Raw genomic sequence first — 27807 nt, 5'->3', positions numbered from 1 at the left:
ATGCTATTATGCTCTCGTGTTGAATTCTCTGGCGCTGTGATTGGCTGTCAACGGAGATGTCACAGAGGTATGAGTGCATGTTGGCTCTGTGTTCCATGTTGCAAAGGCATTGGGTTTTATCAGTGTACCTGTGTTGAAGTTTGCATGCAGGACTACTGTTTTGTTCTGACTACGTGGCTCATTGTATACTGCGTTTGACCTGTTGGCCGACTGCCTCGGTGGGCCACTGATTGACACATGAGATGATGATTGGATTCTTACCCCAGTGTCTGAAGTGTGACAGCTCACACCATCCCTGCTAATCACCTCATTTACTCAAGCTACAGGACTCTCCTGCCTGGGGCAACATAATAGAACATTCTCATACTGAGTTTTCTTCTGTGGTGCTCACAGTCTTTCTTCTTCCACAAGTCCAACGTGGAGGTGATAGAGCACCTCTTTCAACCTTTGACTCTATCCTTCTGTCCCTATCCATTTTAAAGGAAGCGAATCCAGCCTCGCTTTCTGTATCATCTATCTAGATTAATTTGTGATGCGGAGTGGTAAATGACAGGTGATTGACAGCGCTAGCTCCTCACCAGTTAGGTCAGGCAGCTACATGTCACCCTAACTGTGCATGGAGTCATGCTGGTAACTAATTTCTTAACTGCTGTTTGACTCACGCCTCTATAACCTAGCACCTCAGGAACGCGGAAAAATATTTGTTTGCCAGCACACTGAGTACAGGTTTTGTCAATAACACGTGCTTTCGTATTCAGTGCAATAATTGATTTTTCTTAGTTTGATAGGGTTGCATACATTAATTCCCCACCCGACGCTCAGCACCATCATCAAGGTTCTGTTGGTTCCGTGATAAGGTTACCACGGTAACGGCCGACGTTTCTGAGAGTTCAAGCTGCGGTTGATGAGCAGTCATTAGCTTTGACGCCTGAAGCCAGAATTAACCCATGGCCCTGTCTGTGCAGGTAGGGGAGTGTTAGGTGTTTAGACAAGATTAACACATACTCATAGACACATACCCAAACATTGCGTATTCCCACACATAGAGATGTTGACATTCATGCAGAACACAAGCACATACTTATGACGAAACGCACATATGAAGCACGCAATGTGTGTGAGCATTTTCTCACTCACTCTTTAAGCCAACGCGGGCTACTGTCTCTAGTTTCACAATGCAAGATGCTTTGAGCATGAATCTCAAAGAATGCAGATGGTACGCAATTACGTCCTCGTTACCTTTGTTTGACCCTTTAAACTGACAGGCAATGTGCCTGTGGGGTACTGGGGTGCTAGAGGCAGGTCACAGGGTCAAATACAGTATAAGACAGGGATTTGTGTCAAATTAGTCTTATCTTAGAGGGGCTATTTGGAGGTGTCTGTTGAATTAATGAGCTCTTTCTCTGGGATGGCTGCATAGTCTGTACAAATGTATTGGTTTTAAGGAAAACTTAATGTTTTTCTGGCAATTTAAAGTCCTCATCGGAGAGAGGGAAAAGTAAGAGGGGGGAAAAGAAGCAACAGAAAGATGGGATAGATGAATATGACATGTGATGAAGGTCCTGAGCCAAATTGAAATTTTAATATCTTGATGTGCTTAATGCCATGTTGATTAATGTAGAGGTTATTGTAATACACAGTTTCTGACTTGTAAATTTCAGTCCACACCAACATCCAAGTCAGAATAACAAACCGGGAAACTGAGATTTCTCTCAAAGCTTCCATACATTCCAAAGCACATCCATACGTGCCGTTGCAAGAAGGTTTGCTGTGTCTCCCAGCACAGTCTCAAAAGCATGGAGGAGATACAAGGAGATGAGCTGTTACATGAGGAGAGCTGGACAGGGCCGTAGAAGGGCATCAACCCAGCAGTGTGTAGGCAGCTCCAGGATGGCGAAGGCATTGATGCTATTGACTGGCCCTCATGTTACCCAGAACTGAATCGAATTTAGAACCTCTGGGACGCTACGTATCAGTGCATCTGACTCCACCAAGTAGCGCCACAGACTGTCCAGGAGCTCACTGATGCCCTGATTCAGATCTGGGAGGAGATCCCCCAGGACACCGTCCGTCTTATCAGGAGCATGCCCAGATGTTGTCGGGAGTTCATACAGGCACATGGGGGCCAAACACACTACTGAGTCACATTATGAGCTGACATGATGAAATTCATGTAAGTTGGATCAGCCTGTGATTTCAGTTTCTTACTTTGATTTTCAGTGCGATTTTGAATCCAGTCCTCAGTCGGTTGGTGATTTTAGTTTCCATTGACTGTTGTTACATAATTTTGTTCTCAATGAATTACATAATGTACAGTAAAGATTTTGAACTTGAATATTAGTTTTGATCGAGATTCGATGTGTGATTTAAGTGTTCCCTTTCATTTTTTTGAGCAGTGTATGTCACTGACTTTGAATAAAGCTGCACTCAAACCAGCGTGAAGAAAATGCAGCTGCCTCATTCATCTCCACTCACTCCATCTCCAGTGAGTTGCCAACACAGAGAGCAAAAAAAAAAATGCAGGGTCATCGAAACAAAGTTTAACCTGGCTCACCTTTTGCCAAAACGCAGCACAATGTCATCCTTCAAGGCAGTGCAGTAGCCAAGCAAATACATGCAAACACATGTTTCTGGTTTCTGGTTACTTTGTAATGGGAACTGTTATTTATATTTTATTCATACTGTTTACATCACAATTGCTGCAATGAATGATAAAATAATTGCTTCCAATCTTTTACTCAACCTGGACTTCCTAGATTCTATTTCATCATCTCACTTGCATCTGAAACAACACACCTCCATCGGCACATCCACTGTGCTGTATTATCACAGTCTGTTTTCAGCCTGAAAACCCACAAATAAGTGTCAAAAAAAGGAACCACAACATTTTAAATAAAAAAAGATATTATTGACTGCTAAATTGACTACGCACTGCATTTTAGTACGTCGAGTTGTCCAGTGACCTTCCATCCCTCATGACATGAACTTGGCGCCAGTCAGCTGTGTAGATTTTTAAGCTTAGAGGAGGGGAAGCAAAGAGTTAGCAAAAAAAAGGATGAAGATGATGGCAGTGCTGAGTACAAGACGACTTATGGAGAGGAGAAAACCAAACTGAAAGAGTCCGAGGGAGGTGTGTAGAGTAGGTTAATGTTTCCTGGCATGTCCTCAAAACGTCTTTAAGACAACGCCTGTGTCTGCCCCCTGTTGAAGCCTGTGGGTGCCAAGGGAAGGGTGTTAATGGACCTATGTGAGGAACAGAGCGAAAGCTTGGAGAGGAGGGGGGGAGGCGTAAGCAGAGAGGAGCAGTTAAGTGATTCTCAGGTCAGGTCTAATTAAAATGAGGGCTTTTCCTCAGAGGCACCAAACCGTCTTATTGAGAGAGAAATAAAAAGGGAGGGAAAGAAAGAATTGTAGAATGCAGAATAAGTTAGACAGAGAGCCAGTCCTCAGGGCTCCTTTGTGTATTTGTTTGTATGTTTGTTTGTATTCCATGCCTGATCGTATATCTGCTTCCCCATGTCTCAAATAATGCTTGGTACTAAAGATCAGAGAACAGCCAATGTTGAAAAGAACTCGTATAGAGAAAGAAGTGAACTGGGTCATTTAATATTTACTTCCATTAGTGGATCACAATGACTATTCGCACACTGAGAGTAAACTAAATAAAAACAATAGACGTACTGGATGTCCTGAACCTATTAGTAGCATGCAAAAAATCCTTAGTTTCTCCATCCATCTGCCTGTGATTCCAACATCCGCATTGGGAATCACAATCAGATGAGAATGGACCTTTGGAATAATATACCAATTGAATAATTTATACTTCCTCCCTTGGTACACACCAACCTCTGCTGCATTTCGGAATGAGGTGTGCTTATGGTTTGTGCATGTATAAGGAAGAAAGAGAGAGAGACTGGTGCAGGCCAGCCAGTGGCACGCGATCAGACCCCTTAGCTGAACAATATTCACAACATACATCAGATTTGAATCTATTATTTAACAGCGATTTTACCTATTCTGCAAATGTGCATATGTGTTTGAAACAGTCCAGCTTGTAAGGGCCCTGCTGAGTCTTGAGGTGCTCGGGGGTGCAAAAGTATGCATGTTTTCTTTTGGGTTTGTTTGTTGATTTCTTTATTTCTTTCTTCATTAAATTTATTGATTGAGAGAAACAAACCCACGAACTTCAATAATGCCAAATCATTAATCAAATGGGTTTAGTTATCAAAAAGAATCCACATAAAGAGTTTTACGGCTGGAAATGCAAATTTGGTCCCCCAAAGTGCCAATGTGATCTGATGTGTCTTGGGCACATAATATGTCCTGACAAAGTCAAGGTTCAGAAATCATTAAGGTCACAGGCTAAGACAATCCGCAATGAGTTTTGTGTTTCTAATGCCTTGGGAGAAAAAGTAGTAGGAGTTTGCTGTAGTTGGGTCAAAGCCCAGTAAGGGAATATCTGGGACTTTGCCAAATTTGCTGCCCTCTATACTATATCAACACAATGCCGAAACGTTTCTTGCAAATGGGCAGTGTTAAAGGAAAACAAAACAGGGCATATGTGCTCCTCCTGCCAGACTGAGTAAGAGTGTGGTCTGCCTGAACTCGCCCTGGAAGTGAAGCTGTTTCATCAGTGAGCAGTGAACCCTTAACATGGTCCATGCACCACTCAGCCCCCATCAGACTAGACTGGCCACATTGGACTCAGACCTGATTAAAGTAGCCCTAGTTGTCTTCAGCTCCCATTAGAGAGAGAAAGGGAAAGAGGCTGTAACTTACATGCCACCCTACATCCATGGGGTCTTGTGGTACTATAGGGTATGTATAAGTGTGTTCGGAAAGGGCTCACCATTAGCATAATGGTAGTGACGAGGGAACCATAGGCCCCCTGGTGCTTAGAAACTGGGTCTTCACTGTATCCTTAGCTTCTGAATCATTTTATTGTTATCTCCTAGGCTTTAGAAAATGGTGTCGAATTTAGCCTTAGGTTCATGCACTTTTTTGCAAGTCTCTCTCAACTCTTGCAAACACTTTGCTAGAGTCGTAAAAGTATTCACTGTAATATCTGTGCAAAACCTCTTCTGATTTTCCCCACGACTTATTTTCTTTTTATCCTTTGTTGTATTGGTAATAGAAACTAATAAGCATATCACGCAACAATAAAAATAGATATATGTGTTGAGTGACCACACAGAATAGGATAGCTGCATTTGCAATCCTACACTTTTCAGTAAAATGCTGTATTACGGTATTTCAAAGTCAAAACAGAGTTTAATAATCCAGATATTCGGCATTCAAACCAATATACTGAAACACATTATTAGGCAGAGATTGTACAGTTGGCTGCTGTAATTCCAAACCAGGTTTAGTTGTAAACTAGCCAAAATGAAACAGTCCCCTCACTGCTGCTGATCCGCAGAGAAACTTAAAATTGCCATCATGGGCACAAACAGCTCCATGGTCGGAGTGGTTCAAAGGTGGAATGTTGATCCGGAGCAGGAGCATCAAACTCAGGAAGGCTCTCTGCTTGGGTCCTAAAAATAACTTTCCCACACTCTCACCGCTCAGTGTTCTGCGGGGGGTCAGGAGGAGGAGTGTGTGTATGTTTTTCTCCGTGTGTCTGTGCAGTGTTGATGTATGTTTTGCCGCTGTGGATAAATTTGAATGCAGAAATAATTCGACTGTTGTCCACACACAAATGTTCAGATTGTTCTCTAAACATTTATTTTGTAGAACGGTTAAGTCTCGTCACTCTCTTCTGCGTCTTCTTCTTCTTTGGCATTTTTTACCATCATCTGATAAAGAGTGGAGTTGAGTGGAAACATACTTTTTTGTATAGATATCCAGATACTCAACTTTGTACAAGGAGGGTAAAACCCAGTTCTGATGCGTCTGCCACTTTCTGAGATGACTTTTTATCCACAAATATTTTCTGTGTTGTATAAAATAGCTTAGTTAAAGGGTCAAAGGATCATTGCTAATGGTAATTCTGCAGCTGCTGGATTTAAATCCTCAATAAATGTACCATTGTATTCAGTGCACTTAGCTAAAAATTATAAGGATTTCTCGTCAACACTTGCAGTTTGTGATTGTCTATGTCAACATATAGAGTTGGATAGAGTTGGAGGTTCTACAACATTACTGCTTATGGAAGCACTCAGCCATGTCTGAAGGCTGACAATGAAATGTTAACATCTTTTAAAGGCTTCTTTTGCCCACTCTCAGTGCGACTAATGTCCACGTGAGAAGACAGTCTTATTGCTAGGAGTCCACCATTTCTAGCATCCTTACAACAGAATATGTGTGCTTACTTCATTCATTTGTTTGCATCACAAAAACAGTAGGCTTAGAGATGCTAGATCAGTTGGACACTTAGCCTTTTTCTAAATGCTTTCTCTGTCAGCAATCCCTCAATGAGCCCTTGCTTGACGAAAACAAATTGGGTCTCCTGATCCTCTTTCTTTCTGTTTATCTCCAGCACAACATAAAGGCATTTGTTTCAGCTAATCATGGGAGCTACTTAACCCCTGCTACTGTGAATATGGTTGTATTTAAAAAGGATTCACCCAACAGTCAACACAGAGTTATTTAAAGTGGTGTTGGCCATTGAGAGAAGTTGGCCGGCTGCTGAATGTAGCAGCGCTCATGAATTTTATGAGGGCAAGTGTCCCTGTCCTTCAGAGTTCACAGGTGGCTATTGAAAGGCCCGACCAGATGATGGAGGATAGTTAGGACACATATAGAGCTTTGAATAGGCTTTAATTACACTCAGTAGATGAGTCAGAGGGCCATTGGAAGGACAAGCCTGCACTTCAAAGGGCAAGTTAGAGGGCAAGGTGATGGCGCCTTATCAAAAAGTTTGCAACCCTGTCTATAAATTATCATCCATGTGTGAGTCAGTGGTCTGGTGTTTACGCATCAAAAATAGAACGGTTTTCTTTGTGCATTTGTCAATGTGTGTGTGTGTGTGTGTGTGTGTGTGTGTGTGTGTGTGTGTGTGTGTGTGTGTGTGTATGTGCTACCTAACACACAATCGTGAATGTGTGAAGGTGGGGGAGGCACAGGGTGGGAGAATACTCCAGTGTGTGGCTTAACCAAACTTTCCTTTTGTCCCTAACAATGATGAGTGATGATGAGTGACAGGGGTGTTAGGAGTGGGATCTGGGGAACAGAATGCGCCTAAGCAGTGCTCACCCAAACTCACACAAAAGGCAGCAAAAGGTCAAATCTGAGGCAAGCTTCTTATCCACTGGCATATAATATTGCGCTATGTTATGTGTTAGATAATTAGCTAAAACATGCCATGCCTCTTTGCTACTCTCTCACTGACACTCCAGTCTTATTTCTTATTCATGTGCATAATTTTAAAAAGGAATTTGCAATGCTTTTTGAAGCGTAAAAATTCTGGCAGTTATTGATTATTGAAAGCATTTTTACAGGAAGTCTCGTCACATTGAGCCCCGTAAACACCTCTCACCTTTTCTTTGCCCTCATTTTAACCTTGAGACCCTCTCTCTCTCTCTGCATCACTTCCTTTTAGTAATTTAACCAAACAGCATACCAGTGTATCCCCTTACTCTGAAGCAAGTAAGAAAACATGCACAGTTGTCCTTTTGTTGCACAAAATCCATACATTCTGCTTACACAGCCCTACACACTGCACACTACACACACAGAAACCCCTCCCTTCACCCCCACACACACACATTATGCCCCAGCGCTAGCTTGGGATGAGGACTTGCGTGCAAGTGTTTCCCAGGAGGCAGTTGTAGACTGAGGGTTCTGAGGCCCGGGGATGGCTCTAGATGGCGGTTAGCGAGGAACCAGTATGTATTTATTTTTTTGCCTGCTCTCCTTCTACCCCTCCCCCTTTTTGAGCTCAGGCAGTGATCGTAATGGGGGGTGACAGCTCACCTCTCCCTAGCGTGCCTACGGTCCTCGGAGCGTTAGACCCCCCCGCGTAACCCCACCACCACCCCCCCAAGTCCCGGAAGGCCACAAAGGTTACTCCATATGTTGAGGATTCTTATGAATCTTTTTTTTTCCCTTAGACAAGAATATTTTGTGTCTAATTCTAGAAAGATTTGTATGAATTTGTATGATCCCTTCATCATAAAACAATGAAGTATGTTCCCCCTCCATAGTGGGGGGAACATACTTCATTGTTTTATTTTTTTTTGCTCTGTCATCCTCTGCCTCCTGTTCTTCTATGTGGGTTGCGACTCAGTGGTGTGAAAAGATCCAGAGCCTGGAGTTTCACATCTATTAAAGGCTTCATGTTTGGAGAGGGAAGTGATCTGATGGCCTGATGTTGTACGCTCACTTACACAGACTGTTTGTATGGGGACGTCATGTACGCTTGCCTCATCACCCGCTGTGTGTGTGTGTGTGTGTGTGTGTGTGTGTGTGTGTGTGAGCATGTGTGTGTGTCTGTTGCATTTTGTATGTATTTAATCCTCATAGTCTTTCCTTACATGCCTTTACTTTACTTTACTTTACTTTACTTTACTTTCTGACAAAAAATCAAGACAAATTGCTTGCTTAATTGCTAAGTTCAGAAAGTTTGAGGAAATGTATCATTGTTCACTCAAAGGTATGATGGGAATATTCTACATCTCTGCTGCTGATATCAAAGTTTTCACTGACTTCATTTACTCACATCAGAACTAACCTGCTTACCTCAACAAGAGGAAAGATCCCGATGAATGTCTCTATCCCGATAAATCTCAAAGACATGAAAGTTAACAGCCTCTTCTGATACCCATCCTCAAAACCAGTCTGATAGTCAGCAGTCTTGGAAGGATACAGGAGATGTAATGTACAAAATTGTAATTAAATCAGTACAGTGGATTTCTTGCATTCCTCAATAGACATTTCTTGGTGTTTGTGTGCGTCTTTGAATCTTTGTGAGAGTTAATGCAAGTCTCTGATAACCAGCTAGTGAAATTGTATAATAAGTAGTGTGGGCATTGAGAGGAGGGTTTGCGTGCTTAGATGGGCAAGGAATAGCGCACAAAAGCATGTGTAGTGGTGAATATTAGAGTAGGCACAGTGTTAGCAAGGTCACTCTATGTACAGAAAGAAGTGCTTTCCCATCTCAAACTCACTTGCACTCTCTCTCGCTTTCTATCTCCCTCTCACTCCGTTTCTTTTGTCAGAAGCTCCCTCCCTCTACTCCTCTTTTTTTAATCATAGGAAGCTTTTTAAGAGTGTTGCGCTCCCGACATTCAGCCCTTATCCCAACTTAACAGCCCATATTCAGCCTTTTCACCTCATTTGCTAGCAGACACAAAGTCAGCTTGGCATCTTATAAGCTGGTGCCTGTTTTAAGATGTCATAATCATGGTGAACATTCAAGCTAAACTCAATTTCTAAACCTCATTTGCCCCCCACCCCCCCACCCCTGCATTTCTGGTCAGACAGAAATGCAGAGACACGGCGACGCTGCTGTGGGAATCAATGTGCAAGGTTAGAATGTGCGAGATAAGTGCCAAAGGGCGTGTGATGCAGCTTCCCGGCATCCTCTCCAAACACCCAGCAGGCTAAAGTGGAATCCCAGCCACGCCCCACACATCACCCCATGTGACATTTGGGGACGTATTCGGCACATATTCTCAACATGCAACGTTTTTCGGAGTATTTTTTAACCGCATGAGCCGTGCAGTGCACAAGTGCATCACCGCTTCTGGCCTTAATGGCAGCCTACATATCAGAGAGGAGGCACTGGCCTGGTGTAATCTGACTTGTCTTAATTACAGGCAGTATCCAGTAATAGGCTGCTTCCATAGATATCGGCCATTAGAGCAGTGTCTCTGACAGGAGAGGCCTGATTGGCTACGAGGTAGGTGATAAAGAAACCATGCCTCATTTACCTCCAATTTTTTGTTCACATATCCTCGTATTAAAGTCAAGCGTGAAGATGGCAAAGGACTGTGTTAAACTGATTTATGTGCTCTCTTATGTGGTGGTAGCTAATCTGCTCCTGCTGATTGCATTGTCAGCAATCAGCGCTGCTCTACAAGTAAATGATTTCACTGGATGGAAGTTGTTTCAGCAAAGTTGCAGCGCCGAAGTTTTCATTAAACGGTCCCTTTTCTGGACTCATTAAAATTGATATCAGTCGGGCATTGTGACTTATATCCTTTTTCTGTCGTGAGCTTGTAAAAGGATCCTAACCCAGGCCTTAGGATTGTCTGTGTGGTTTCACTTCCAAAACCTCAAACCAGCAGCTCTTGTCTGCTAATTGAACCAAACCACAAGACGTGTCCTCAAGTAGACTTTACAAACTTGAACAAAAGTTGTTCTTTCAGCACACTTTTACTGTTTCCCCTCAACAATCTGTACTTGTCTGCCTTTCTTCTTTCCCCTCAACTATACACACGCCCTCTGACCGGCTCATTGTGGGCTTTCCTTGAGGGTGAGCTCGGATGCTATGATTTACACTGTTGTAAGTGATGACCAGAAGGATATTGATGATACATTCACAATCTTTCCATCTCACCCATTCATTTCGCCTTTGTTAGCACCAGAGCAGCATGCGATCTGATGACATGATATGTTTGAGTAATTCCACAGACGGCTTCACCATCCATTTCAAATGCCATAAAACAAAGTCAAACCATTAAAGATAATATACCCATTATTAGTATGGAAATTAGAAATGGAATGCCATAGAGTACTGAAAGCTTGTCACTTGAGTGACAGATAAAGACACTCCTGGTTCAGTGCACTGTATTTAAGATATGTTTGATGTTTTTCAAACACCATATTTGGCATATTATCCTCGGGTGGCAGCTCACACCTTGTTGGTATTTAAGACAGATTTCAACGGATATTACTGGATTGTGGTGGCGGTTGCATTTAAGGGTGCAGCTCCCTCATAACAGGGAGGTGTCGTCTGCTGACAGATCACTGTCTGGATGAGAGAGCACAGCAGCATCCCACCTCATTACCGTAGCAACACACTAACCGAGGGACCGACACACTGCTCTCTGTGATTAAGATGTAAATTTCCTCTAATTGGAATGTAAATTCATACATTTATATGAAGACGTCAGCTGTCAGATTGCAATATTGCCTCCTTTTTTCTCCCTCTCCCCTGTTCCCCAGGCAGGGACTAGGTGCCTGTAATCTGTATCATACTCCCACAGCCCATCCTGGGATTTGCCGTTTGTTTAATGTCGGGCCCATTGTCCTGCATCCAGCCTGTCATTGTAATGCTTCCCATTCATGTTTCTGTGTTTTGTTGCAGTCTGATTTGCTCTCGCTACCTGTGTTTGTTCCTCCATGCATGGATGAGCCGTCAGGGCTTTGGGGACGGGGAGGGACTCTGAGACGGGGCCGGGTCATTGGGTGGCCGTATTTTGTGTGTGCATCGATTACTTCTGCTGAATGTTCCTCAATGCAAATAAGTCTGCCACTTTGAGAGGAAGCACATGTATCTGAAGTAATTAATTTTACCCTTGAATGCCAGCTGTGGTGTTGGTGTGACGTGTTCCAAATTGAGCTCTCTCACCAAAAAGGTGTTAATTTAGGGATTTGGCAGATGAAGTAAGTGCGTTTGCCAATGTATATGGCCCATATAACTGGGACGCGTCGTTTTCGTCCTCCTAATTGTGAGAACATTGAAACCCATTCACTTTTAAATTGACCCCATCCACTCAAATATCACAGTTAGTCTTGTTTAAGTTATGTCATAGTGTGCCTTCCACAGCCCTATATATATATAAACTCACTTGTTTTTCTCTTATTGAGTGGGGTCCTCCTCAGTGGGTTGATGGTGATAAAATTTTTATGTGGTCAAACTGAACCAGTCTTTAAAGTCACGTCTTAAAAGTTACCTCTTTTGTGTTTCCACGTCACATTTCTCTTACTTATTGGGAGAGGAACAGATGCTTTATTTAAACACATCCTGACAGTTTAAACACTTAAGACCTGAGACAAGATACTTATCATATTTTCACACAGCAAGCATCACCAATACCTGCCTCAACAGGTCATTCTCCTGAACTGATTAGCATGTGCAAAAGAACAAGAACAAAATGTCACGCTTGGCATGCTTGTACGGAAGTAAACAAAAAGTCAGTAGAAGCGAATAAAGACTTTCTTTGGCGATGTCTCCCATCTCTCCATACGAGGATGCACAATACTGTACTGAAGCCTTTTTTGTATTGTCCATATCCCAATGGTCTCAAAGCTACTGAAAACCTTTAGTGACTAAAAGTTTATATTTACAAAGCACAGACACTGTGAGTTCATCATGAGTGAATCAAATCATTTCCATGTGTTGTGTAAATGACATAACTGGCTGATGTGCCAGATCCCGCCCACTGGACATGTTTTGCTGAATACAAAATAAAAGCCAGGTGATTGGCTTTTTATACACAGATCATCAAGTATTTCTGGGTGTGTACTCGGATCCTGCGTTTCTCCTGTACATTCCTCCCAGGTACAGGTAGTGTGTGAAATCTCACAGGTCACGCAAACCTTTCTACAAAGAATGTTCAGATGCTGGCATTGCCGGGGCATTTTTCACATGCTCTCTGTGTGCTCTTATATTCAAATGTGTGTGTATCTACAGACCATAATAAGACCTTTTGATAAAAAAAACAAGACGCATGAACCTTAAAGACAACGGGATGTGTTCACAGTATATCAGTGTGAGTGAAGGGTGCTGCAGCGTTTCACAACAGCATGTGTAGGTGTTGTAGGGTGCAGGAAATTAAAAACACTTGAGCTCCCACGAGGAACCTCAATACCACATCGAGCAGGGGAGAAGAAAAAGAAGGAGGAAAAGGTGAAGGGACCTGTTTATTTTTAGTCCCAGCCACAGGTCACACTAGCTGAACCTGTGTAAAAGACACAGTGGTTAGTGAAAGGCCAGAAGGTCTTCACAGACCCTACCTGTTGTGTTGTATGTGACAGAGCCTGGGATTCCCATGCAGTCTGATTCCAGCTGAGGGTTGAGCTGTGCACCAGGAATCCTGACTATGCTGCCACAGCATGTTGACACTACTCCACCCACCTGTGGCACTAGACCTATGTGGTGCGATGAAGGAATCCTAATAAACCTGCTCCTTTTCAGTTTTATTCATCCATCACCTTCTGTATATTACATCAAATCAACGGCGTGTAAAACCGACACCTTCCCAGCCGTTGTTTCCGTTAACCAGGAATCTGCCTCTGGTCAGGTGAACTCATCATGTGGGTTATTTACAAGTTTGGGATGTGCTCGTACATCACGAGGACTTGAGAGCAGCCTATCAGGAATTACATGCTGATGCACCCCCCTTAAACATCACCCTCTGTGACTTACATATCCACCCATCACCTGACTGTTGAGGTGTCACAGGAGGAAGTGAATCATCTGTTTTTCCTTTGGGTGCCAGTATGAAAGTGATTCATTTACTGTACAATTTGCTTGAGATATAGAATTTTCTATATTCAGGGCTTGTATTTGTTTGAATCTTTTAATCATGATAATGTTTTATACAGTCATTCCTTTAGTTCTCAGGGTCTTGTGTAACGTAAGTACCACATGACTAACCAGGCTCGGCTCACCATAGTCACAGCACAGGCTTACAAGGGAAGATGTAGGAAGGAACTGGGGGAGAGAGACAGACAGAGGAAGAGAGAGAGAGACCATTTTGTCCCCCAGGTATGACAGAGTCATTCATGCAGAAAGAGCCCACATGGAGGGAGGTGGGAGAGCGGGGAGGAAGGGGGTGGGGGGTGGGGGGGCATGAAGGAACTCTTGGCTTCCTCTCCTCATTCGTACCCCCCTTCCCTGAAAACACATCTGTCTTCTTTTCTCTGCCACACACCTTTCCTGCATCCTTCGCTCACCTTCTCACTTCAGAAACAGAGACTTTTAACTGTTAACAGCTAAACATGTTTTCTCATATTGTGGGCGGCCAGAAATTGTATTTCTTCAGAGTGTTTCTTGTCACATTTCATCCCACCTGCAATAATTTAAAAAATCTTTCCAGGGATCGAGCTCTGTGGCTGCCAGTTTGGTCTGTTTTTAGCCAATGTTCTTTGGCCTCCGGACACAGTGCTGTTACCGTTACCCCAAGCGGTCCGCCTTACATGCAAATATGTGTCGGCTCTACAGCGATCACCATTTTAGTCCGCGGCGGAGCTATCTCATGGCTGCATGCATTAAAACAATTAAACTTTGCCCCTCCCCCGCCACAACAATCATTTGCGGATGTGTTGGGTGAAATTTAGCAAGAAATTATCATTTTCTGAATCACTTCACTCTGCTTGCTCGGTGTTTGTTTCATTCTTTCTCTTTCTCCATCCCGTCTTTGAGCTCTTTAAAAGACTTGGAGCCCCCTACATGTTCTTCTTTTTGCTTCTTTTCTCTGTACTTTTTTTTCATCATTATCCAACAGCACTTTTCTGTGCGTGCAAATGCTTTCTGAACGGCGTCCTTTCTTCCCTTTCAGGCTGGATGTCATTGTTGCTGCCTGTGGGCTGGGTGTATTTATTTAGGGGTAATTGGTGTGTGGATGAGTGAGGTAATGAGGTGCATCCACACTTGGCTGCTCCCCTCCCTGAGAGCCTGAGACAGACGTAGCCTAGCTGGGCTCCGGCTTGAGCTGTACCACACTGCTGTCTCCTCCACACAGGCCAGAATGGCTCTTTCATACCCAGGTGGACAAACACAATCGCTGGGGCTGATACCTCAATGAGGCGTCTGCAGTTTGAAGTGGTGTGTGTGTGCGTATGCGTGCATGAGTACATATGCTTTTGTGTGTTCATGTGCATGTATTTGTGGGTGGAGAGTGAAAAAAACAGCGCTTGGTTGTTGGCCTGTCTCTGTCTTGAGCCCTTGTTTGTCTTGCAGCTTGTGTTTGTATAAGTGATTTTCCCTGTGTGTTTGTAAGTGCATGTATATCAGGCTGAGTGGGTGTTCAATGGAGCTCAAGGAGGACCTCTGGCTCTCATAGCCCCCTGCCAACCTCAAACTGCCCCTGATGTCCTGCAGAGTTACCTAATGATTTCACTTACACCTCCCTTATCTGTCTGGCCCGTGTGGCAGCAACTGTCTGACGCTTCAGCCTTTACATGCCATTTGCTGCCTCATATCCTGTGAAATTCAATTGCACAGCTCCAACTGTAGCCAAAGTAGGGGGATCTCTCTCTCTCTCTCTCTCTCTCTCTCTCTCTCTCTCCCTCCCTCTCCCTCTCCCTCTCTCCTTCTGCCATCTCCCACATTTGTAAATACAAACATAAACAGTTCCACCAGCACACTTTTTTCCCCAATATTAGCTCCGAGCAATGTTGCGTTTTCGTGTTTTAGCACTCTAAAGTTGACACTTCATTTCACCGCAGTGTGTCTGTGACCGACCTTAAATGAGATGTAGAAGTTTTAAACCGGGAAGCTTAGATGTTCGAGGCTGCCCACAGGTGTTCGGATGATAATATTATGCATAGATTGTTTTGTTGTTATCAGGGTAATTGGTGTAGACCTGCCAGCCTTTGATAGACACACAATTACTGTATGTGATGCATAAGTGGACTCATTTTAGGGCAGGATTTTGAGTTGCTAATGGTGCATTATTCAGCTTTTGGTCTGTCCCCAAAAGTGCCGGGCCAAATCAAACACGCCGCTCCAGGGTAATTGAGGCCCACTCCGCACCCCCTGCAGTGAGCAAGGCAGAACTGTAATCCCCTGACAACTCTGACTTGGCCCCAATCTGGCAGGCCGCCCATTTCCCAGCAAAACGCCTAACTCGACATCGGGGAGAATGAAGAAGCTGATAGTCACATTTGGAACGCTTTCCAATTTTGTTATTCTTTTGAACTCACCAGCCGTCTGTAGCCATCTATGTACTTAGTCTTACTTTTTTATTATAAATTATACTTCATAGAACATAATTGCACACTAATTGCACACCGTCAAACTAATATCCTTACTCATTAGTCTCCTTAAGCTTTTGTGGTTTTATGATCAAAGGTTTTTGACAGATAAACCTAACCGCCCTGACCACAGAAAAGCTTTTACTTTTCTTTTCACACTGTTTACAAGGTTCCAAAAACTCTACCACACAATGAAAGGCTCAGTGATCACAGAGCAGCACAATGTTAGAGTGAGTTTTAGTCATTTTGTCAGTTGCAGTTTTATTAGAGTAGATGAAGAGAATCTTTTTTTTTTTTTTTGACAGCAAATCTGCTACTGCTGCATGCTACCCGGAGATACACACTCTTGAGGTGCCGCACATTTCAGACTAAACCTTTGTCTTGTTCGTTATTTTTCCAGTCAGCTCTAAAACAATTAGCTGTCCGTGTCTCCAAAGCAACCACATTTGGAGCATTAGGGTTCACTGTAATTTTTATATATGGTATTTGGCTTGTACAAATATAGCCAAAAGTTACACATTATTTAGCTTTATTGTAATCTTGATTGTTTTTCCCAACTATTTGTCTTAGTTTGAGAACTTGAAATAGTTGGATTTATTGTTGTGCCTTAATGCTGTAGCAGCCGTGGCACCTAGAAATCACTGTCTTCATATCGAATGCATGTCTCATAATGTGGTCCTTATTAAAAAGTTGTTACTGCTTTATATTCAGCACAGCTACAACCTCGACACAGGCCTCCGACAGTTTCCTCAGGAACATAGATAAAGATCTACTTTAAGAAGCTAGTCCATGTTGACACTCAGGAGTTTTCCTCCATTTTGAGTTCATGCATTACTTTCCTCTTTGCTTCTCCTTCCTTTTCTTCATAAAGATGAACTATGTGAGGGCTCTCTCTTGTTGTCCCACTAGAGGGACTTGTTTTAACAATGTTATGATCACATGGGTGTAAAGCACACTTTCAAAGGCTGTGATTTGTCCCAAACTTGTAACACTTGTTCAGCTTCAGGGAATGTGAGACCACATTTCAGTATTTATTTACATTTTATTTTATTCATTAAATTTTCTCGCTTTTTTTATACAAAATGTCATGTTTTATAACAATTCTTGTTTTAACCTTTTAACAAGTATTTAATGCATGGAGTATATAATCACCTTTTACTAAGCATTTGACAATATATCAGTAAAAAATTATTTTTCTAGTTAAAACAATTTCCATATTTTTTAATGAATTCAAAATCCTGACGTCCTCTGCAGTGCCACCTCTTATAGGGGTCATTTGCAGTGAGGGTATCACATGCGTTTAGCACTGTCTCTCTGATTTTTAACTTTAGCATGCATTCTCCCCAGGCCCTGGCTCACTGTTTTAATAGCTTTAGTAATGCTTCACAATTAACACTCAGCAAGTGCTTTAGGTTAGGTAATGGCTGTTGTGTTTCAGGCAAAATTAGAAAACACAAAACAAGCATTCCCCATCACCCACAGTGCTTCCAGGACCTAGAGGTTATGGGGGAAATGGAAGGTGGTGAATTTTTTGACAGGGCAGCCGAGGTGATGTCTCATTCTCTCTGACATCTTGAACACCCTAAAGGTGGCTTTGCCAACAGTCTACCCAGGAAGCACCTCACCTAGCTGTGGCTAAATTTACACAACCACCTGCCCACAGGGAGCGTACTGCAGAGGAGAGAAGAGGTGGAGGTGGGGAGGGGATGGGGGGCAAAGAGGGGAAGAGAGGAGGAGGGGGTGGGAGACTCAATTGTGTCTGTGTGTCAAAGGATGCGATGCACAATATGTTGAAGTTGCGACATGAAACGCAACTTGGCATTTGAATGAAGATGTTCATTTCATATTTTATCCAAAAAGTCAACATTTCTGTTGAGTATTCTGTCCGTCTTGGCTCGGCTTTTCCTTTCTGCATGTTTTCTCCATTGCACCGCAAGTGACGGTCACAGAGAATGGGTCAGATTTGAGTTTCCCAGAGTGTCATTAGGAGTTCAGTAGATTAGTAGAGCGAACTGTGAAAGAGTTCACTGTCATTTGAGAGTATCACAATGATGGGTGGTTTGAATACCTGAATGTCCGTGTCCCAGCTTTTGCTAGACTAAGTATAAAATATATCTTAAGAAAGGTTGTTTAATGTTTTCCAGCAGTTTGTTCTGTTCTGCAAATGTATTTATTTATTTTATGTATGACTTTGGAAAGCGTTAGTTGTGAAAAATGATCTTTTCCTGCAGCACATTGGCTGGTGGCTTTCCACATGAAAATACTGTTTTGTTGTGCAGCACCAGAAGTTCCTGTTTGTCTCATCTTACTAAATATCTAAAGGTCTAAGACAAGTTCCTTGGCTACTATTGTTTAGTGCTCAAGATATTCTTTTGGGGCAGCTGTTTTTAGTTTAAGGTTTAGTTTTTAGTTTAAGATTGACAAGATACTGAAGCAACTGTGAAAATATTGTTTTGTATTGCCAGAGAAATTGTCAATTAGTTTTTATATCGCCACGTTATTGCCACATTTAATGAATAGGAGTAAGGCTCAAATCTTGCCCTTTAAAACTGTATATTCAAGCTTTTTATAAATTTACTCAAAGGCTGCATATATAGAAGCTCTCAAGACAGACAGTCGAATAGAATGGTAACAATTCTAGATGCTCCCCAGTGGCAGAGTTCAGGCTGTTTGCCTGTGGGCTGATGTGGAGTGAATGGCCTTAGAGGCTCTAGGCTGGTCTATGTGTGGCCCGGCTGGTCCAAGTCAGCAGTAATGACTGGCTTTGGCCAGCATGCCTGTTAATGTGAATGGGGTTACTCCGGGCAACACCTTTTCAGCTGGGTCCTATGAAGTCCCCAGTATGGTGGTCTTTGTCCACACAAGGGCTGTCCTCTCAGCAAAAAGGGCTCCTTTTTTGTGAGGACTATCAACTGGTGATGGATTATACCCACCCCCCTTTATTCATCCGGGCAGACTAACAGACACGGATGCATGCAAACATACACACACTCTCGCACATGCACACAACCACAAAGACATCAAAAGTATTACAAGCACATCAGCATATTATCTTACGCAAATGTTTCGTACAAAGTTAAGTTGTACACATTCAGATGCACACACATTTCTTAGATATACTCTTAACTACAGGTAATCATCAAATGCTTTCATACCGCTGATTTACTGTGCCCTTCACTTCACCTAAACATGAAGATAAAGTTTCTTCCCGATTAATCCTTCCCTCCCGTCTTGACCTACAGGGAAAGTGTATCTTTTTTTCTTCAGCTCTCACTCTCTCTCTGTTTGCTCTCCTCTCTTTCCTGAGATGAAATTCTCAGCGACATTAGCTTCATAAATCCAAGTGTGTATCTGCATCCACGTTGTCTGCGTGATCCACATTTTTGTCTGGATAGTTTCTGAAGATTACAAGCTGTTGAACTTAAGTACATGATCCTGTACAGGCAGTTCTCAGTGAAAAGATTTTACCAGGGATGCTTGTGCAGAACTGTGCCTCTTTTCTACTCTATGCTTAATCCCCTTTAACGAGGAGTATCAGGATACACTGTATATGCCATTTTGCTATGCTCATTGGAGCCACAGAGTCAGTAGAAAACTATGTATTTTTCTGCCATGTTAGACCTATTTCTCTCTGTATTGGTCTTGTGCCTTACAATCAGGCTTGGACAGTAAAAGAATACATGAAACATTGTTATTTAATAGGATACAAAAAACTGTAACTGTATTCAGTTACAGAAAAAGACGCAAACAGATTAGGTGTCCATTGTCGCCTGGGCCTCTCGCGGGTCCGTCCGTGTCCAAAGTTCGGGATCTTAACCCAAGTGCAGTGCGGCAGCCTCACCCTGGCTGTCCTCCAGAAGGAAGCTCGGGGTTCAGTGTTTGTGGAGGTTTATGGGGGTAGCATTGTTCTGTTGTCTTACAGAATACACTTAAGTAAAAGTCATCTTATTGGTATTTCTCTTCTCGTCTTTATTTGCGTAATTGGTTTTGAGTTACCTTAAAAGTAATGGAACGTTATCAAGTTACGTTACTTTGATATTGTGATGCTCGGATTAGGTTACTGACTGCGTTTTTAACAGGTACTTATTAATTGTATTGGAACACATTTTTAAAGTAACCCTCCAAGAACTCCAGAACTTTGGTGCAATCATTAACATCATCCTATTGATACTAGAACTATTTTAAGTGGCACGTGATATGGTGTCATCCTCTGCCTTCTATCCTCGTATTTCCAGTTCTGACGTGCCTTGTTCTGTCCTCGTCTTTTGCTAGCACAACAGCAGGCTGTTCCTCTGTGAATGTGGTTGCCCCCACCCCTCCCAAGGGGTCAGCCACTTACCCAGGCTGACACAGTAACCTCCAGATGACCTTTCGCTTCGTCAAATGTTATGCCTGTAAATTGCCTGAACTCCATCACAGTGCAAATGATGAGGTAGAAATAGGGTTTTCTGTTGGCAGGAAGGCTGGGTCCAGGGAAGGTATTCAACGGCTTTGTACGCTCATGTCGTAAATACCTCTGTGTGACACATGCATAGGGAAGTGGCAGTGTGTATCTGTCTGTTTTTATACATGGGTGTATGCACTTGTAGACTGAGTGAAACACAGAGAAAAGAATGAATAATACATGGCAAAATATCCTTGGTAATACTCTGGCTTTTATGTTTTGGTGGCTGAAGCATTTGGCAGAGCCAGTTAGAAATAGGTTTGTTCGCTTTCTATCCTGAAGTTACGGTGGAGGATCTAGATAGTCGCTGCTACTGCCCAAGAAATACAAGTATTTATAGTCAGGTGAGTTTCATACCGTACAAGACTGTGTTGTGTTCATTTTATTATACACATAAACCTTCAAAATGGCCTGAAAGCTTGATCATAATGAAGAAAATGTGATACTTTGCCTACAGATAATTTAGTAGTGGGTGAAGCTACGGCCATGTGCTGTTTTTTTAAGATTACAAAATGGATGTTTAGAAATATTGTCCCAAGTGTGATTATTATAGCAGAGCATCTATATAGCACTAGAAAACCTGCTTTTACCAAAAGTGTCAGTGGTGTTTTAACCTGAGGACGTTTATATCAGAGTCATGGTTTGAGGGATAAAATGTGTGTTTGAAGGGCGGAGGGCACAAGAGGTCCCCCAGATATGCTGTCATAACCCATGCAGCCGCGTTCTTTGCTATGGGCCTATCGGTAGTGAAGGCAGCACTTAGACATGTTTGTACTCTACGCCCTATATTCCTCTCCCTTTCTCCCCAGGCACCATGTCACTCCAGGGGCAGACCAGCACTCCCTGGCTGTGCCCAAGTCCATAACACCAACTAACCCCCTCCTCCCAACTACCCTTCACCACTAGGGTCAATCTGCCTTCACCCTACAACGCCCACGGTCCATACCAACACTGCCCTCCAAAGAGAAACAAAACCGAACTGAAAAGAGACAAAATGGCCCCACGCCGCTTCCCCTGTCAAAGCTCTTGACAGGCCGAGCAGGGGCCCCCAGAGGAGGGTTCAGTTGAAGATGATGACGACGGAGATAACAAGTCAAGTTGCTGTGTTATAGCACAGTTACACTTTTGCCCTTGTTTGTCCATTTGGTTATTCAGAAGCATTGCAGAGCTAACCGATTCCCATGCGTGTCATGTTTAGTAACATGACAGATACTATCAATTGCTGTTTTACGTTAATCCGTGGAGCGTGAAGGGTAAGTGAGGAGCTTGCTATTCAAGACAACATATAAACATTCCATTAGGTATTAAAAAACCTTGAAATATTGTCAGCTAATCAATTTCCTGCTTGGACATGCTCACTTTTAATGCAATTCAGTCAGTTATTAGAGCCTTCTCATTCTTCCAGTGTTTGGGAATATAATTACACTCAAAATGCTTACTCATCCTTCTGCCTGCCTGCTGCCTACTCTGTCAGATGCATTATCCATGAAGCAGAAGAAATGAGGAGCCTGTGTCTGTATCTGTCTATCTGTCAGTCCGCCTGAATGTCTGTATGGCTGCTTCTCAGATTATCCTGGATCAGGCAGCAGGTGACATGGTGAGCAGGTGACCATCACCCAATTACCAAAGAGAAACCCGAGATGAGCTCCAGCTCTAGTGGATGTAGTTTACATTTGTTTCTTTCTTTTCTGAATTGGTTGAATAAGTTTAAATTCCTTAATCACCAACATTACATTCAACACATGCTGCTAATAGTAAGGGCTGCAGGGAGGCCCAAAATGCTCTGACAAAAAAAAATGTATTGACATTTGACCAAAAACAATGAATCACTAAAGTGAGAATAAAGGAAGATGAATGCAATAACAACAAACGTCTCTGAAAATGTCAAACTCTGAGGGATAAAAACTTCCCTAGTCAACAGGTTATTCTTAGGGCAAGGTCAGGGATCGTGTTGCACTCTTTGTTACCACAGAATAAGAGGAAGGAAGAGCTTCTTCTCAGCTTTTGTTAGGTGCAGGTGGGCTAGAATTACCAGTGATGGGATTTATGTTGGGTTGTTTCTGCATTTTTTTTTCTGGCAAGGTGGCGGAAGTATTCTGTGAAACGGCGTAAATGTGATGATAGTTTGCTTCTCTAATAGAAAAGCACATCACCTCATTATGTGGGTTTTGGTGTACTGACGTTAACACTAGTTCCTATAGGTCCAGCAAATGATTTCCCACACAATGCAGTGTAACTTTAGAGGTGTGAGGGATTACGGCACTGGGAGGTGATTTAGCTTGGTTTAGTGACTGGATGGACCAGCAAGTCTGGGAAATTTCTACCAATTTCATTCTGCTACCATTTTGACCCTTGGCTGGTTGTAGAAATAGGACTGGAAATGGAGGACATTGACCTGGTGTCATGGACAGACGTCCACATTAGTTTACAGTGGCTGCACTGCAGCTGTGCCGCTCAGGGAAATGGAATTGGCAAAAGGTATCACCTCTAATGTGACCACTGTCCATGAATACTGGACTTGTGCTATAGAAATCCATTCAAACTATAGTTTTAAAGATGTCTTAGTGTGTTCTTCTGCATCAATATATATAGCACATAGCCAGATTGCTCAGTGGACATTTTGTCTATGATTGTAATAACTTCACCTTATTGATATAATGTTCACTTTTTCTCATTTTACTGACTTAATTGAGCTTGTAATATGTTGGTCAAATTACAAAAATTAAGTGTTAAGCGTTAAGTAGGTGTTTATGGTAAATATCGTGTCACTTCCATGACCATGTTCCAGCAACAGCTAATCTGATTGGAACAGCCAGACCAGTCGTCATGTGTTCCAACAAGGTGTTGGGTTTCCCATAGTTCTAAGCTGTACAGTGACACGGGCCATTTGAAAGTGTGGCTAAAACCCTATGGAAGAAATGACTCGTTAAATTAGCACCTAATACTCCGGTCATTAGCAAGCCGTTACCACCAGTGGAATGCCTTTGATGGTGCTGCTTTGTGTGAGTGGGTCCGGTTTAAGCCCCAGTTGGAAAAATTTGTCCGTTTGGATCTTGGAATATTATGGGTTTACGTAACATTGTAATACTCACAACCAGCCATGAATGAAATCCCTAAGAACAGTGTCTTTCCAAGGCCATAAAACACTGATGTGATATTCACCAACAACCACTGCTGTAAATGGAGATTGTGAACGACTGGTTACAAGCAACATGAAACGCCATGCTCCTTAAGAACCAGGTCTTTGGGGTGTTTAGTAAGCTGAAGGGAATTGTCCATTGTGGGGTGATATTAGTAACCCTCTTAGGCAAAGCTAGTCTGTGGGCCGGCCCTGAGGGCTCATCTCAAGTGCTTAGCGCTCGTTTGGAGCTTTGTCACCCCTCACCCTGTTGCCAGCATGGCCCCAGCCCCTCTGGCTGTGGAGCGGAGCTGAACCACAGACCTTTACCCCTGCCCGCCACCAGGGAGGGAACACTGACATCACAAATCTAACACACTCGCACACACAAACTCACACTAACATTGTGGCACACATCCATTTTCACAACCCCCCTTCCACCAATGCACCACAGCCAATGGTCTATTTTCCCGCCGTCCACTCCCATCCAACACCCCCCCCCTCCCTTATTTTTTTTTTCCTCTTTCTCCACCCTCATGAAGGTTGCCAGGCAGCAGAGAAAGACTTCACACACACATACACCCCACTATGCCTCTGAGGGTTTTCCGGATGTCCTTGTTTACATCATGGAGTGTGCAGGTCGTAAGGAAGCACACCCAGAGCCTCCCTGGTTATGTCTGTCTCGGTCCTACACTGACCTCCATTCATTTGGTGTCAATGCAAATGTCCATGGCAGCCCCGCATCGGGCCGATCACTGCTAAAATAAGTGCACTGCGCTCCCATCATAATCGGAAAATGAAGTTAAATCCTATCTTGGATTTTCTTCATCCAATTAACTTGCATTGACAGTGATGTGACAGTAGTTTATTTGGAGTGGAACAGAAGTTTTCATGGCCCTGATAAGCAATCGCACTTATCAGCTGTAATATTGGCTGTCACTGAAGTGCGGGATGGTTGTTGACTGTTAGCAGGCTCTCTTCTCCCTCTGTGTCAAACCGATCGATTGGTTTTGTCTGCTCCTCCCTCCAACTTTGATGTTACCATTGATTGTTCTCATCTGCCCCTGAACTCAAAGGTTAGAGGAGCTGAGCTGTACTTCTGGATTGCTTTGACCTTCGCTCTGCACATGCTCAGTGGGTTCACAGATCGCAGAGCCAAACAGACATGATGTAGCCAGGCCCGTGGGTGCGTGACAGCCAGACAGCGGTGTGATGTCTTTTTTTTTTTTTAACTCACCCACTGAGGATGATGTATATGTGATTGATTTTTCTCCTACCCCTCTCTCTACCGTGTTTCCGCTGCAGTGCACTAAGCAGGACTGAGTCCAGGCTTGATCAATGCATTGTTTTTCTTTTTCAATCACACTCGAGTGAGCTGGAGACACGAAAGGTTACACAGGTGAGGTTTGGCAGGGTTGGAAGCAGAACAGAGCTTCTGGAGGCCCCCTCAAGGCCAATATACGAGTTTGCGTGGATGTTTGCATGTGTGTGTATGAGAAAGAGGGAGCCAAGGAAAAAGTTGCTTATAGAGAGAGGTTGAACAAATGTATCTTCTTTTTTTTTTTGAACAACTCGATCGTTCCTCTTGTGGTGTCACAAGAGTCACTTTATTCCCACTGTGTGTCTCTTGCCGTCTCTCCCAGTGGGAATCTTCTATCCATACCTCTAAAAGTCCTTTGTAACCCTACCTCTACCGTCTTACATTAAATTATAGGTCCTTCACAATGTCTCGGTGCTCACCTGCCCCAGATAATCTGCAGGCCTGCTTGAAGACTACTCCTCTTGTTTCCTCTGCTTGCCTGACAAACGGTCCTCTGACACACACACAAAGGCAACGTGTTCAACAGAAAGGAGACCACTTGAGCACGACGCGCCTCCGACCTGTTAGCCACAGTAGCAGCAGCCCAAGGCTTCAAATCAGACATGAACATCAGCAGTTTAAAAACATTTTGCGGTTCAGACTCAGGTGTTTTGAGTGCTGCTAAAAAAAACACTATTAAGCAAAGGGAGGAAGCAGTGTACCCTAGAGGGGTAAAGACTGCTATGTAGTCCGGAATTATCTCTTAGTAATGATGCCGTTAAACCCTGTACCCAAACACCTAGTCATTAAGAAAAAGATAAGTATCTGTGGGAGTGGATGGCCTCTCCTAAAGCTGCATGTCTGGAGGGGGTAAGGATGTGGTGGGCAGGGAAGGTTTAGATGGCCGGGGTGGGGTTGGAGCGCAGGCTTTGACCGGTGGGTTTCAGATGTCATGGCAGATTCTTTCAGGGGCAAATTACAGGGTTTAACTCCTCTTGTACCCGGGATGCTTGTATTTTTTATTTAAGTCCCTCGATAGACACTCGAGCGACATTCTGCTCAACGCCATTGTCGGGCGCACACTTGACTCTGTAGATACTTCACCTCCTCTCACGCTCTCAGCACCTCTTGAACACTTTGTTCATAGAGTGCCATTGGCGGCCTGTGTTGCGGCTTCTGGAGAGAGCGGAGCAGCGTAGCCCCCTCTTAAGCTTTATAGTAGTTAGCGTGTTGGTGTTAGGGGGCTTTACATGAGTGGGCCTCATTAACCTCTTAGCGTCTTTGTGCTTTGAGTTGGCACAGGGCTGCTCCATAGATAAGCTTTACTATGAAACAGCTAAAAGACTTGATAATCTAATGACTCTGGTATTAGCTGAACATAATCACCTGTGTTACAAACGCAGTAAAACAGTCCGCACAAGTGCGAACACATCCAGATTTTGCACGCACATTTGTGTCTGAACACAGGCTTTCTCTTGCCTCACCTCATAAGCGCATGCTGCTGTGTCCCGTACACAACTTCTCGCAACACCCCTACCTCACACACACTCACACACACACATATTCCCTGTGAGCTGTAACAGACCTAAAGCTCTCTGAAGCATTTAGCAACACGCTAGCAGGTTCACTCCACACTGCCACCGCTGAAGGGAGTGCTGAAGCATCTAATGCAATTTCAACCCAACATGGCTCTCTGTGAATAAACATCACTGAAGTGTACCGTCTACTGTATGTTGATCCACTGTAGTGCTTTCATTTTTCTGCATACGAGCTGATCTAACACTCTGCCCCTCTCTCTCTCTCTCTCTCTCTCTCTCATCTCTCTCACTATCTGTCTCTTTCTCTCTCTGATTTCTGTAGAGACTGCATTTGCCTCCAGACCTGTCTGAGACAGTGAGTCGTGTGAGCAGGGGGGAGCTGGCAGGAGCGGCCACCGCGGCTTCAGCCTGTGGCTCTGGCACTTCCGGCAACAAACACCTGGACTTCTAGAGCTCCCACACAGTCGCCACGGGGCGACCAACTCCTGGAACGCGGCAGCGTTGTCCTCTTTACTGTGCTGACCAGGTTGCTCACTCGCCCACATAACGTCAACCGCAATAACCCCGCCAGCCATTACCACCTGCCAACTGTCCCAGCCAGGGGTGAAGATCTAAACATCCCCAGTACCTTGTCTCATAATGGGCACATTTCAGCCTGGATTTCAAGCCCTTTGTTTTTTTTTTATATATATATATAAACCCACAGTACATTCTATGTGTTTAACTTTGACAGCTCATATTTGCACATTCCAGGCTGTCATGAGAAGTTCATTGAACTTGTTGGTATTGAAATGTTTTATGAAGGTTCATGATTGGCAGGGTGACTAGAATATAACCCAATGAAAATCCAAGATGGAGGGGTTGTTTAAGATTTGGTACATTTCTTAATGCTTTTGGGGGATTTTGATTACAAGTTAAGTGTGATCGTGAAATATCTTTTAGACTCTACAGACTCTCACGACACTCTCGACAAACATTAAATAATTTAACCGCATTCTCCAGGCCTGCTTTACAAAACAAGAGACCACTCCTGCCCAGCTTTACTTCATACGCAGCAGTAGATTATTTTCTTGGATGATACAATGAAATGTTTTTCTCGTGTAGCTAAATAAAATAAAATAGTACACAACATATGCTCTGTGTTCAGTTCTTAGTTTACTGTATCTCAACAGCAGCTCCGAAGGGAAAGTTGACTACCTGCGAGACTGGCGAGAGGATGGAAAGTAAGCGTGTCGTGAATGACTGATCTCCGGTCTGCCTCACTGGTTTCAGGTTCGAGTGGAGATGCCTCCATCGACCCCGACACTGTGGCGGTGAGTGACATCTACCTCCAGTAAGCTGGAGAGCCGAAGCAGGAATGTGGGCAGAGGGTAGGAGAGCTGGATTTGGGTGCAGGCTTCACACCTCATCAGGCATGTTTGCTGGATGAGCTGCTTTGCCATGACAAGCCCAAAAGAACAAATTAGGTCAAATGGTGACATGGAGAAACACAGAAAAAAAAACAACATGAAAAATTAAATGTTTCATTTTTGTTTTCCTC

The 27807-nt window shown here is 43.4% G+C and overlaps 1 protein-coding gene across 1 annotated transcript in view; it reads left to right on the top strand.

Annotated features, from left to right (window-relative positions):
• Positions 1 to 27363, top strand: part of elp4 (elongator acetyltransferase complex subunit 4) — a 55243-nt gene extending 27880 nt beyond the window's left edge. Inside the window, exon 10 of the mRNA XM_070832775.1 lies at positions 26590 to 27363. Coding sequence (XP_070688876.1) covers positions 26590 to 26718 — 129 coding nt within the window. The 3' untranslated portion in view covers positions 26719 to 27363. The remainder of the gene's footprint in view (positions 1 to 26589) is intronic.
• Positions 27364 to 27807: the final 444 nt, after the last annotated feature.

Source organism: Pempheris klunzingeri, chromosome 1, assembly GCF_042242105.1.
Source record: "Pempheris klunzingeri isolate RE-2024b chromosome 1, fPemKlu1.hap1, whole genome shotgun sequence".
NCBI classification, from domain to species: domain Eukaryota; kingdom Metazoa; phylum Chordata; class Actinopteri; order Acropomatiformes; family Pempheridae; genus Pempheris; species Pempheris klunzingeri.
The sequence above is the reverse complement of the archived record's forward strand: the minus strand, read 5'-3'. Positions and strand labels throughout refer to the sequence as shown.